The 12,356-nt window shown below is 33.4% G+C and overlaps 1 protein-coding gene and 1 pseudogene across 1 annotated transcript; both read left to right on the forward strand.

The window, feature by feature from the left end:
- The first annotated feature begins 5,674 nt into the window (after positions 1 to 5,674).
- LOC148193012 (uncharacterized) lies at positions 5,675 to 7,052 on the forward strand. Its single transcript, XM_088099833.1, has 4 exons — positions 5,675 to 5,850; positions 5,945 to 6,132; positions 6,188 to 6,350; positions 6,685 to 7,052. The coding sequence occupies exons 1-4, from the start codon at positions 5,773 to 5,775 to the stop codon at positions 6,925 to 6,927; spliced, it is 672 nt and encodes a 223-aa protein (XP_087955959.1). The 5' UTR covers positions 5,675 to 5,772; the 3' UTR covers positions 6,928 to 7,052.
- Positions 7,053 to 7,422: 370 nt separating this feature from the next.
- LOC148193013 (S-adenosylmethionine decarboxylase proenzyme 4 pseudogene) lies at positions 7,423 to 9,040 on the forward strand (annotated as a pseudogene).
- The last annotated feature ends 3,316 nt before the right edge of the window (positions 9,041 to 12,356 follow it).

Raw genomic sequence — 12,356 nt, forward strand, 5'->3', positions numbered from 1 at the left:
ATTCGCTAGTACTTGTTACTCGTTTGAATAATAAAATTACCATTTTATCCCATTAGTTTTCTTTTCTAACTATTTAATTTTCTATAAAAATTGGCCAAAACCCAAATTCCTTTTTAGGGTTTTTTCTTCAAATCAGAATAAGGAAAAAAAGTTGTTCCCGTTTCTTCTCATCCACAGGCTGCCATGAAACCCTAAGGAGATGCCTCCATTCTTCCCATTCCTTCCTCACTAATTATATTTTCCCACGTGTTTTTCCAAAAATGCAAAAAATCTCTCTTGCTCTCAAAGATGTTGCCTTTCTTCTTCCCAAAACCATAAAAGCCCCAAAGTTTTGCTTCGAAATCGTCTAGGATTCGTCCTCTCTCACCCTTACGAACAAGTGATAACGGTTGAAAAACCATTATTTTTATAGTTAATTTTGATATTAAAAACACCCTTTTTGACTTAGAAGCTTTGCTTGAACTCATGTTTTTGCTTTAGTTTTTTTTCAATAAGAGAGTTGAAGGTGAATTTAATGGTTTTGTGTTAGATTTCCTTGATTTTGTAGGCTATTGAAATGATTTGAAAGAAGAGTTAAAGTACCGAATGGTTGGAATGCAAAAAAGTCAACTAGAATGCAGAAAAGTCAACCAGAGTGCAGAAAAGTCAACCACTCAACCAGAGTGCAGAAAAAGTTGCGTTGAGCGCCAAAAGTGCCGCTAAGCGCCGACGACGTGGGCTTGAACCTGTTTTCTGTTATTTTTATGTTCTATTTAAGGACTTGCACATCCTAGGTATGGTATCTTTTGATGGCTTGAGCAGAGAAACACACTTTTCACCCCTTAGGGGTAGATTTGGGGATGTGGGAGTCTCCTCTTCTCTTTCTAGGGTTTTTCTATCTCTTCCATTCTTTCATTCCATTGTTCATCTAGTTCTTCCATGACGATGGAGAACTAAACCTTATTTGTTGTTGGGAAAGATGTAGCCTCTTAAACTTTCATGTATTGAATTGATTCTTGATTATATATGTTTTACTTTATTAATTGTTAGGGTTTTTCCTCTTTACTCTTTGCATGCTTTGTTTAACTTATTCAATTGCATGATCTTTAATTTTGTCGATATGGACACATTTGGGGAAATCTACAACTGGAGAAATTCTTCCGGAAGCAATATTACCTAGACATAGGAATAGGAGGATCGATTGCCTTTAAGCTTCTGTGCGAATGTAATGCATGATTAATTGCTAGGGAGACAAGACATTGTGAACTAGTGATTAGTATTAGGCTTTCTTCACCGAGACATCGAGTTTAAGGTAAATTAGAAAGTGACATTAACATTAATGAAGAAAGATGAATTCATATATGCATGAGAGTAAATCAGGTGGAATCTAAACCCAACAACAATATCATCAACTTCATCCATTCATTCTTGTGTTTAGCCTCAATTGATCAAATTGCATTCATGTTTATTTTATTGCATTTGCATTCAAAAACCCCAAAATTTGCTCTTTAAAGTCTTAATTAGTTGAGTAATCACATAATTGTTTAGTACCGTGAGTCTCTTGGGAAACGATACTTGGTCTTACCCTTTATTATTACTTGATACGATTCGGTACACTTGTCGAGGTCTTAACAAGTTTTTGACTCCGTTTTCGGGGATTAAAAATTTGTTTATCAAGTTTTTGGCGATGTTGCTGATGACTCATGGTATAACTATTCTATTTGTGTGATTCTTAACCGATTAGACTTTATTTTATCTTTTTATCTTTTTATCCTTTTATTTTATTTATCTTTTTATCTTTTATCTTTTTATCTTTTTATCTTTTTCTCTTTTTTTATCTTTTTATCTTTTTATCTTTTATCTTTTTATCTTTTTATCTTTTCATCTTTTTATCTTTTCATCTCTTTATATTTTCATCTCTTTATCTTTTCATCTTTTTATCTTTTCATCTCTTTATCTTTTCATCTTCTCATCTTTTCATCTTTTTATCTTTTCATCTTTTTATCTTTTCATCTTTTCATCTTTTTATCTTTCTATTTTTCTATCTTTTTATCTTTTTATTTTTTTATCTTTCTATCTCTTCATTTTTTTCTTTTTAATTTTTTTATCTTTCTATCTTTCTATCTTTCTATCTCTTCATATTTTTATCTTTTTAATTTTTTATCTGTTTGTGCTAATTGGGTGCTCTAGTGCAGTGTTCTTTAGTGTTTGCAGGATAGAATTCGAAAATATGTACTAGGAGCACAAGATCATCAAGAGAAGAAGGAGAAAGAAGGTCGCAGGGCATGCCTAGGCACAAAATTTTCAATTGCGAAGTCAATTGTTTCAAAATCAATGATAGTAAACATAAAGAGAAGCAAGAGCATGTGGGTGGTGAACAAGACATGCATCTGACACAACACATGTTACTGAAAGGTGCTGAAAACTCTCATGTTGCTCAAATAAATATCATCACATCTGATTTGTCTTAGCCAACTCATGAGTTCTTGTAATATAAAAGATAAAAGTATTTGGATTTTTGACTCAAGAGCAATTGACCATTTGTCTTGCTCTCTAAACAATTTCTTGTCACATAAAACCACCAAAAACATACCTATGCATCTTCCAAATAATTCAAAGGTTACTGCAACTCATATTGGTGGAGTTAAACTTAATGAGAAACTTATTTTAGATGATGTTTTTTATGTTCCAGCTTTTGAGTATAACTTGATCTCCATTTTTAAGCTTGTTTCTGGTCTAAATGTTGAGATTATGTTTTCATCTAACTTGTGTGTGGTTCAGGATTCCAACACGAAAGGGATATTGGTTTAGCTAAATCTCAAGTCAAGTTATATATGCTTTCCAATGTTGAGAAATATGTGGTCCTTAATGGGAAATCTTTATGTAATGGTTTGAACATAAACTTATGGCATGATAAGTTAGGTCATCTCTCTAACAATAGATTGAACATTTTGAAACAAAAATATCTTTACATTTATAGTGGCAAAACTAGTCTATGTGATCCTTGTCATTTTGTAAAACAGAAAAAGTTGCCTTATTCTACTAGTACCACTTTTGTTAATCATCCCTTTGATGTTGTTGATGGTTATTTGTGATCTACATGGATATATCTTATGACTAATAAATCTAAAACACGAAAAACACCTCTTCATTTTATTGCTCAGATGAAAACCAGTTCAACAAAACTATTAAAATAATAAGGAGTGACAATGGAGTTGAATTTAGCATGAAAGACTTTCATGATGCTAAGGGAATTATACACCAGACCACCTAAGTAGAAACTCCCGAGCAAAAATGGAGTGGTGGAGAGAAAGTTTCAATACCTCATGAATATGACTTGTGCCCTACTCTTTAGACAATCTTTCTGATACACAAATTATTCTACTAATAATTCTGAACAAGAACATATGTAATCCAATAATAGAAACAATCAGAGCATTAAAACTAGAAATCCTCCTTCATATTTAAAAGTTTATCACATGTTTTATGCTACTTCTAAGAATATAAGATATCCTATTGAAAAATTTGTATCTCATGATAAGCTTTCCTCCTATTTTAAGCATTTGATTTGTTTTATTGATAGTAACAAAGAACCTAAACATTTGAGGAACTTGTTAGATGTAGTAAGTGGCGTTTTGCTATGAATGATGAAATATATGCTCTTAACAAAAATCATACTTGGACCATTCCAACTCTAAAATTACCATCCTCTTAGTATATGTTAATGATGTTGTATCAGCAGGTGATGACTTACATGAAATAAACCACATAATTGCCCTTTTAAACCAAACTTTAAGATAAAAAACCTTGGGGATTTAACCTTTTTTCTAGGTTTTGAGGTGGCAGGAAGTAAAAAAGGAATACACTTGTCACAACTAAATATATGGCATAGATCTTCAAGAAACTGGTATGCTTGTTTTTGCTCCAGTTTCAACTCTTATGAATTTTTCCAAAAGAGCCCCTATCAATAATGGAGATGTCTTGCCTGATCCTACATCATACAAGAGACTTATCGGTAAACTTATATACGTCACTAATACGCGTCCTAACATGCATTCCATTCACAACCATAGTTAATTTGTTGTTGCTCTTACTACGTATCATTATCAGTTGCTTTATGTATACTTGTTACTTAAAACAAGCTCATGGTTTAGGTATGTTCCTTGATGCAAAAAGTGATACTAAAATCATTGGATTTAGCGACTCTAACAGGGCTAGGTGTCTAAACACAAGGAAATTTGTCATAGGCTTCATCATCTTGGACACTCACTTATAAGTTAGAAGTCAAAGAAGCAAAGCATCGTGTCTCGTAGCTCATTGGAAGAGTATAAAGCACTTGCATCAACAATCTATGAAGTGTAAAGGATTCTCTATCTTCTTTAATACCTTCATGTTCAACATCAACAACTATCCCTTCATTTTTGTGACAACCAATATGCCTTACAAATACCTTTCAATCAAGTGTTTCATGAGCGCATAATAGAAATTAACTTCCATATTGTAAGGGAAAAAGTCCAAAGTGAAACCATCAAGCTCTTGCCTATTAACACAAAGAACCAACCTGCTAACATCTTCATGAAAACCTTACCTCTTTCAACTTTTCATGGGCTTCTTTCCAAGCTTAGGTTGTTAAATATACATGCCAAGCTTGAGAAGGGCTCTTAAAATAATCAAATCAACGAATAGTGCCAACCGTGTTGGCTGTGTGGCTGAGTTATGTTTCTACCAAATGTGTTTTCTATTATTTCATTTTTTTTGTTTATATGATTCACATTTTGTATATTCCCTTTTTCATTTTGTACTCAACTACTTCAATATTCAAAAATGATTTTTTTTGTGTTCCTTTCTTTTATTTGTTCATGTTCATGCTTGATGCCTTCTAAATGAAAGGTGTGCACCAAACTCCTTGTTATAGATTCTAGAAAAATTCTAAGACATACCTTCATGATCATAAAAAAACAAAGATTCACTTTGAGAAAATTTGAGTCTCATGCAAGTAAAAAAGTAAAACAACCTAAAAAAAATAAAAAGTGAACTTACTTTGTTCTTTTCTATGATCGGATGAATGTGTAAAGTTCTTCATTAAGATCAATTTTGTGGTAGTTGATGTTCAAAAGGATGAAGAATGAAGTTAGAAGTGTATAAAGAAGTTGAAGGAGAATTTTTATAATTTTTTTTAAAAAATAGTGTTTTTTTTATAAAATAAAACTTGATTAATAGAAAATATATTTATAACTTTAACCTTTTATTATTAAAATAATTAAGTGTTCATTTTAAAAAATCATCAGACTATTTTTTTTATCCTTGCACAATGTATATTTACAAATTTTTCAACTGTAAAATCATTGGAAAATTCAAATCAATATATGTTAACCGTGAGTACTTACCAACTATCATTTTGATGATATTGTTATATCTCTATATGTTGTAAAAATATGGTGTAAAATTAAATTAATTTATATAAAATTATTTTTATCATACTATTCTTTTTACAGCATAATAATAAAATTGTCATAGGACAAATACATACAAATTTGATTTTTTTTTAAATATAAAATATACTCAATTGATGAAATGTTCTTTTAATAACACATTTCTAAATAATATATAATATCCATTAAATTATGTTAAAATAAATCGTATTATGGTGTCTGTTTTTTTCCATTCCTTCAGAATTTCAGTGCAAGAAAGAATCTGTTTCTTTTGTATTCAGCCATTTCTGGCATCGCACAGTGATTTCCCACCACCACTCTACCACCTTCACTTCACTGTCATTGTTTTCTTGCAGTATCAATGGCGTTTTCCTCCGCATTCCAGGAGCGTCTCCACCAGATGGACTGCACTCGAATCCAACGCCTCTCTCTTCTTCAGGTCCAATTCGATTCACCACCATATTTTCAATATTTTTCCCGTCAATTTCGCCACAACGATGCTGAGATCTGAATCTTCATTGTCTACTCTGCAGGCCGAGAAGGAGTCGCAAGCCGACAAGTCCCGAGCTTTGGCTTCGAAGCTCGCAAACATCAGAGCCTCAGAGCAGAGGTGCTCCTGGCTCGATCACAAAATCGCGTCTCAGAATTTCAAGCTTCTCGCTCTCAAGTGTCAAATCGAGAACCTCGAAGCCAAGCATGATTCGCTTTCATTGCAACTCAGGTAGCCACGTGCGTATTCAAAATCTGAAATCGTTGATTAATTGGCCTCGTTTTAGGTCGTTGCAGAACGAGGTGGAGGAGCTCGAGGAATTGCGCGACACGAGAGAGTGCTTTTACGAGGCCAAGAGGATAGAAATGAGGAAATTCAAGGAAATTGCTGAGAGCTTTGTGGTGAATTGTAGAACGGAAGTTGAGAGTTTGAGGAATAGAGTGAACCTGGTAATTACATGTTACGTATAACTGAAAGAAAAACAATTAACAGTTTGTCTTGGTATGAATTTGCACGAATTTAGAAAAAATGCATGATGTGATCTCAGTGAGTGCTTTCTAGATCATATTGCTTGATTTTAGACAGTTTGTTTGCTTGTTAATTTTAATAAATTTAAGTAGTTTATATTTGGATGTTAAGTCAATGCTCCCTATCAAATTTTACTCAAACTTATCAATATCTTCTATAGTGTCTTCCATCTCCTTTCTTTTCTTCTTGTTCCTTTGTGATGTGAGTTAATATGAAATTGCTGAATTTTTGGATTGGCGTTTTTGGTGTTTTCAGCTGAAGTCCTCTTTCATGGAACTTAAAAGTAACAGTGGCAACTCTTGCAATTCCGAAATAACTGCTGCTGAAATGAGAAGGTTGGAACTCCAGGCTGAAAAGGACAATGTGTGTAGAATCATTGATTGCAACCACCAAATCAAAGCACAGTTGCAAAAGCAGCTTCAGATTATTCTGATGACACAAACACAAGATAAGGGATTAGAGTTGAAGAGTGTCACTGCTAACTATTCGTCTACTTGAAGAGTGTCACATTCCTTTTTCCAGTTTCAACGGTTCTTAGAGGCCGTCTGCACTGATAAAGCAAAGAAAAGGAGCATTCAGATATGAGACTAAGAGAAGCAATACATGTTTTACTCTTACATGTATTTTAAAGTAGTACCATGGTATTGTTAACAACTTTTTTTAACAATTTTTTGAAAATAGATTATGTGTCATTATTTTATTAGTCTGTATATCTAAAACGGATCAATAAGAAACTATCACATAAGCAGTTGTATAAAAGTTGTCAAAAAAAAAATTGTTAAAAAATATTTTCCTTTTTAAAGTATTTTAAATGCATACCAGAGTAATAGTAAACAAAATAAATAAAGAATCTAAATTTGTTTGTTACGTATATTTTTTATATTCGTCTATGGCTAATTTTCTAAAAAGTATGCACATAGATCTACACGCAATGAGGCCAACGAGTATTTACACTTTTTAAAGGTTAGTATGTTTTTAGTCTATCAAACGATTTTGGATTTTGTCCCTCTCCGAAAGATTTATTCATTTTAGTTCTCTTAGTTTAAAACTCTTATGTTTAGTCCTTAAAATTAAACAATGTTAAATTTTTGTATGAGGTGGCTAACGGTGAGCCAGATGTGTGCCACGTTTTTTTTTTCTAAAATATTTGTCACGTTTTTCCCAAATTTTTCCTTCTTCTCCTCCAATCACTCAAAACGTCCATTCATCTCTTTCACCTTGCATACCTGGATTGTAGGAGTTGTTCTATGGCCAAGAATTTTAAATTGACACCTTTGAATATGTCCATTCTTTCCTTGATCCCATATGCTCACCACTTAGGCCTCACCCTCTCCTCTTGCCGCTACACCAGAGTAAGCTTCATCTTCCCCAAGTCACAACCTTTCCCCCACACCAACTTCAAGGACGAGGTTACCTACTTGCAAGACACAATCCCTTCAAACCTCTGCTTCAGAAAAGCCTTCATCATGCCCTCAAAATCTTCTTCACTCTTGGCATGTCTTCACCGCCAACGACAGCACACATGCTCTACCCCACCTGCCCTATGATCACGACAACGAGTTACTATTCATCATGGAGATCTGTATGACCGAGCTGGACCCCATCCTCGCACCCAAGTTTTTCTGACCACTGGAGGACGGAAAATCCAGCGACTCTGCCGGGAAGGAGATGACGGAGCTCACCGGGATAAACAAAATCAACCCGGACGCCCTTATCTACGACTTCGCGTTCGACCCGTGTAGGTATTCTATGAATGGCATGGACGGGGATTGGTACTCCACCATCCACGTCACTCCAGAGGACGATTTCAGTTACGCTAGCTTTGAGTGGGTTGGCTCCATCAACAAGAAGAAGGAGTTGTTTTATGGCCTAGTAGGCAAAATTTTAATGAAAATTGTGCGACCAGAGTATTCAAGCCCAATGTAAGCCCTCTTGGATTCATGTTCCAAGCCTAGCATTCACCTGTAGCCGAGAGAAAATGGCAGACATAATCAAAGGTGTGAAAACCAACTAAATCTGCAATAAGTAGTGCTTTCAAAAACCAAGCTAAACTCGGGAAAAACCCTCAGTCTCTTCTTTCAATTAGGAAAGGAAACAAGTCCACCCAATTGCTCTAAAATGGAAATAAAAGTGTCTTACTAACCCAAAACTATAGACATTTAATGGTTCTTCCCGTGTCTTTGGGCACCTTCATCATCAGACTAAGTCATGACTAACCCAAAACTTTCTCTCTCTTTCTCAGATTCCGGCAACCACACTTCTCTCTCTAAAAAAGCAGCAGCATCCCTCTGTCCCTCTTTCACCAGAACCCAAACCCAACGTCACTCACAAACTAACTTCTCACCGTGACATCATTAAACTCTTCATCTACATCACCACGCGCGCCGTGAAGCACAACTACTTCACCGTGAAGAAGCTCACCACCAAGCACGGCCTAAAAAAGCGCGAGAAAACCGTGCTCCACGATTGTCTCGAAACCATTGACGAGACCCTGGACCCTAGGCTGCCGCTGGTGAGGAGGCGGAGGGGCGGTGAGATTGGGGTTGTCCTCTTGCATGATCTGAACCTACACCATGGGAAACCCCAAATAGATGAAAATGGAGTGGGTGTGAAAGAGATCAGAGCACGTTTTAAGTGATTGGAGGAGAATAAGGAATGGTTCGCGTGGCAAATATTTAAAAAAAAAAGGAAAAAATGTGGCACTCACGTGACTCACTGGTAGCCACCACATACAAAAATTTAACGCCGTTCAATTTTAAGAACTAATCATAAGAATTTTAAAACTAAGATAACTAAAATGAATAAACCTTTCGAAAAGGGACGAAATCCAAAATGGCTTGATAGTTTATGGATTAAAAACATATTTAACCCACTTTTTAATCATATCATGAAATATTAAATAGGAATAATATAATTGTTGTTCAATTTATTTACTATTTTAGTAGCTACAAAATATTTTGAAAATGTTAATTTATTTAAATATTAAATTATATGGTTTATTTTTTTTTAGGGTTAAATATGTTTTTAGTCCCTAAACTATTGGCCGATTCTGGTTTTTGTCCCTGTTTCAAAGTAAGGTACAATTTGGTCCTCATTCTTTTCGAAACGTTTGTTTTAGTCCTCGAAAACTAAACACTGTTTAAAAATTTGGTCCTCATTTAGCAACAAATGAGGACTAAAACCAAAATTTCGAGGACTAAAACGAACGTTTTGAAAAGAATGAGGACCAAATTGTACCTTACTTTGAAAGAGGGACGAAAACCAGGAACAATAGTTTAAGGACTAAAAACATATTTAACCCTTTTTTTTTAAATTACATTAAAATAATGTTTTATAATTACAAATTTTAAACTTTTTCTTGAAATTTGTAACGAATTTCAATATAAACATATTAAGAATCAGTTGATTTAAATTGAATTTTATAGAAAATATAAAGAACCCATCCAATCCTGATGTAATGTTTACTTTTGCGTAAAAGTCCATTATACCAATACTACTTTTTGCGTAAAAGTCCTCACCTCGATTGCTTATTCTTGTATTACACATTAAAATTGAAGTTCTTTTAGGATTATACATAACGATTTAATATCATCAAAGAATCAGGAGATGCTCTGAAATCATTTAAAGATATGTACTCTTACATACATATATATATATATATATATATATATATATTGCTTTAATATATTATTTATCTTGTTTCAATTTTGATGTAAAGTTTATGATTTTTTTTTTTCAATATTAATTTTGTTTAGTAATAAGAGTATAGGGTATTGTTACTTACTAGGAATTGGAGTGCTAGTCTGTTAAAAAGTGGTAAAATTGGTGGCTTTATGACTCTGGATGTTTTATAGGATTGGAACACGAGGAAGGTCCACCCAAATTTGAAGTACTCGCTGCTAATAAATAGATCGACTCAAGGGTGAAATTGGTAAAACACTCGCTTTAATCTTCTATAAGATAAAAGTCAATTCTTTTTAGTACCAATATTTATCTGTTAAATTGATTGTAAAATTATGTTTAAGAAAAAGACCTCAATTTTCTTTAGTATTAATATCTTTTATTAAATTAATTATAAAATTATATTTAAGAAAAAAAACGTTTCAAATTTTTGTATTACTAATATATCTCTATTAAATTAATTATAACTTTATGATTTGTGATGTGTTAGTATTAACAAGGTTAGTCTATTAAATTTCTAGTTGGTATATTTTTCCTTATATTTGTATTGCTGTTGTTTTTATTCTATTTGTTAAATTTGTATTAGGATTAGAAATGTGTTTCATTTGTTTGGTTTTATTTTTGGGTTAAATATGTTTTTAGTCCTTAAACTATTGGTCGTTCCTGGTTTTCGTCCCTCTTTCAAAGTAAGATACAATTTGGTCCTCATTCTTTTCGAAACGTTCGTTTTAGTCCTCGGAATTTTGGTTTTAGTCCTCATTTGTTGCTAAATGAGGACCAAATTTTTAAACAGTGTTTAGTTTTCGAGGACTAAAACAAACGTTTCGAAAAGAATGAGGACCAAATTGTACCTTACTTTGAAACAGGGACGAAAACCAGAATCGGTCAATAGTTTAGGGACTAAAAACATATTTAACTCTTTATTTTTTTGGTACTTTTTTATATATGGATTTGTAGAATTTTTCTACATATGTTTTGACTAGGAAATGTCATTTTTGCTTGGACTTAATTGCAAAACTATTAATTAGAATTTAGCCTTTTGGTGGATAATGGAGATGAAACCTCTAATGAAATAAGCAATGAATATGAGTTGGAAATTGAAAAATAGTGTGAATGTTAAATGAAATTAATTATGACAATTTAATAGTTAATCTCGTTAAGGCAAGATTGTCTAAAAAGACAAGACCGTTCAATAACTCGAAGTTTTGAAGTTTAACAAATATTCTCAATAAAATATTCCTTAGGAAGAAAGAACATCTGAACATATGGTAACTAACAACATTGAATCATTTAAGTATCTATCAAATGAATCATCTAGATGTTGTAATCATAAATAGAAAACCTGAAAGACTTATGCTAAAAAGTCTCTAAAGCACAAACCTAAGAGTCTTATAACAAGAAATCTTACAAACAACGTCTACCAAGATACAATCTCAAAGATGTTATCTAAGAAGAAAACGATGAACCAAACAATGTAACGTGTTCTAGGCAAAAAATATGATCACTAGGATAAGCCTACACAAACTTATAAGGGGTGCCTATTCATTGGCATTGTGCTTCTTGGTCTTTCCCGTTATAGGGGTGCTAGCTTCTTGGCTTTTCTCAACCATTTTTTTTATAGCGATATACTTTGCTACCCATTCCCTTAGGTCATCCATATTAGTCGGTTTCCTTTTGAAGAGCAAGTTGGAAAAGGGTAGGGCCTGAAGACCACATCTGAAATAGTGCATGATCATGGACAGTGTGAAGACTTGGATCGTGGTCATTGCTTCGGTGAACATTTCCATGAAGTGCCTAAGCGTCTCATTTTTTTCTTATTGAAGATACTTCAAAGAGGTTGAGGTGGTAGAAATTGTCTTGTGGTTGGCAAACTGAACTTTGATCATGTTACTCAACATGTTAAATAAGTTTACTGAGTAGGGAGGCAACACATAGTACTAGTTTAGAGTCGGGTCACCTAAGGTGGTTGGGAACAACTACCAAAACACTTTCTTATCCCTGGTGTGAATTTTCAAAACAACAAAATACATAACAAAAACATTGCTAGTTAGATGTAGATGAACGTCTAACACATACTGATGGCAACCCCTTTAGGGACTTCCCATTCAAAGAAGTATCAACTAAAACTAAGACTAAAGAAAGGGAAGTAGAATAAAGATTGCTAAAGCTCTTTCCTTATCTAAGTCTTAGATAAATTCTCTTTAACTCATTTCATTTACATTGTTTTGTAGGACATTAATAAGGTT

The sequence above is a fragment of the Vigna umbellata genome, chromosome 9 (assembly GCF_029865625.1).
Source record: "Vigna umbellata cultivar VRB3 chromosome 9, Vumbellata_1.0, whole genome shotgun sequence".
Lineage (NCBI taxonomy): Eukaryota > Viridiplantae > Streptophyta > Magnoliopsida > Fabales > Fabaceae > Vigna > Vigna umbellata.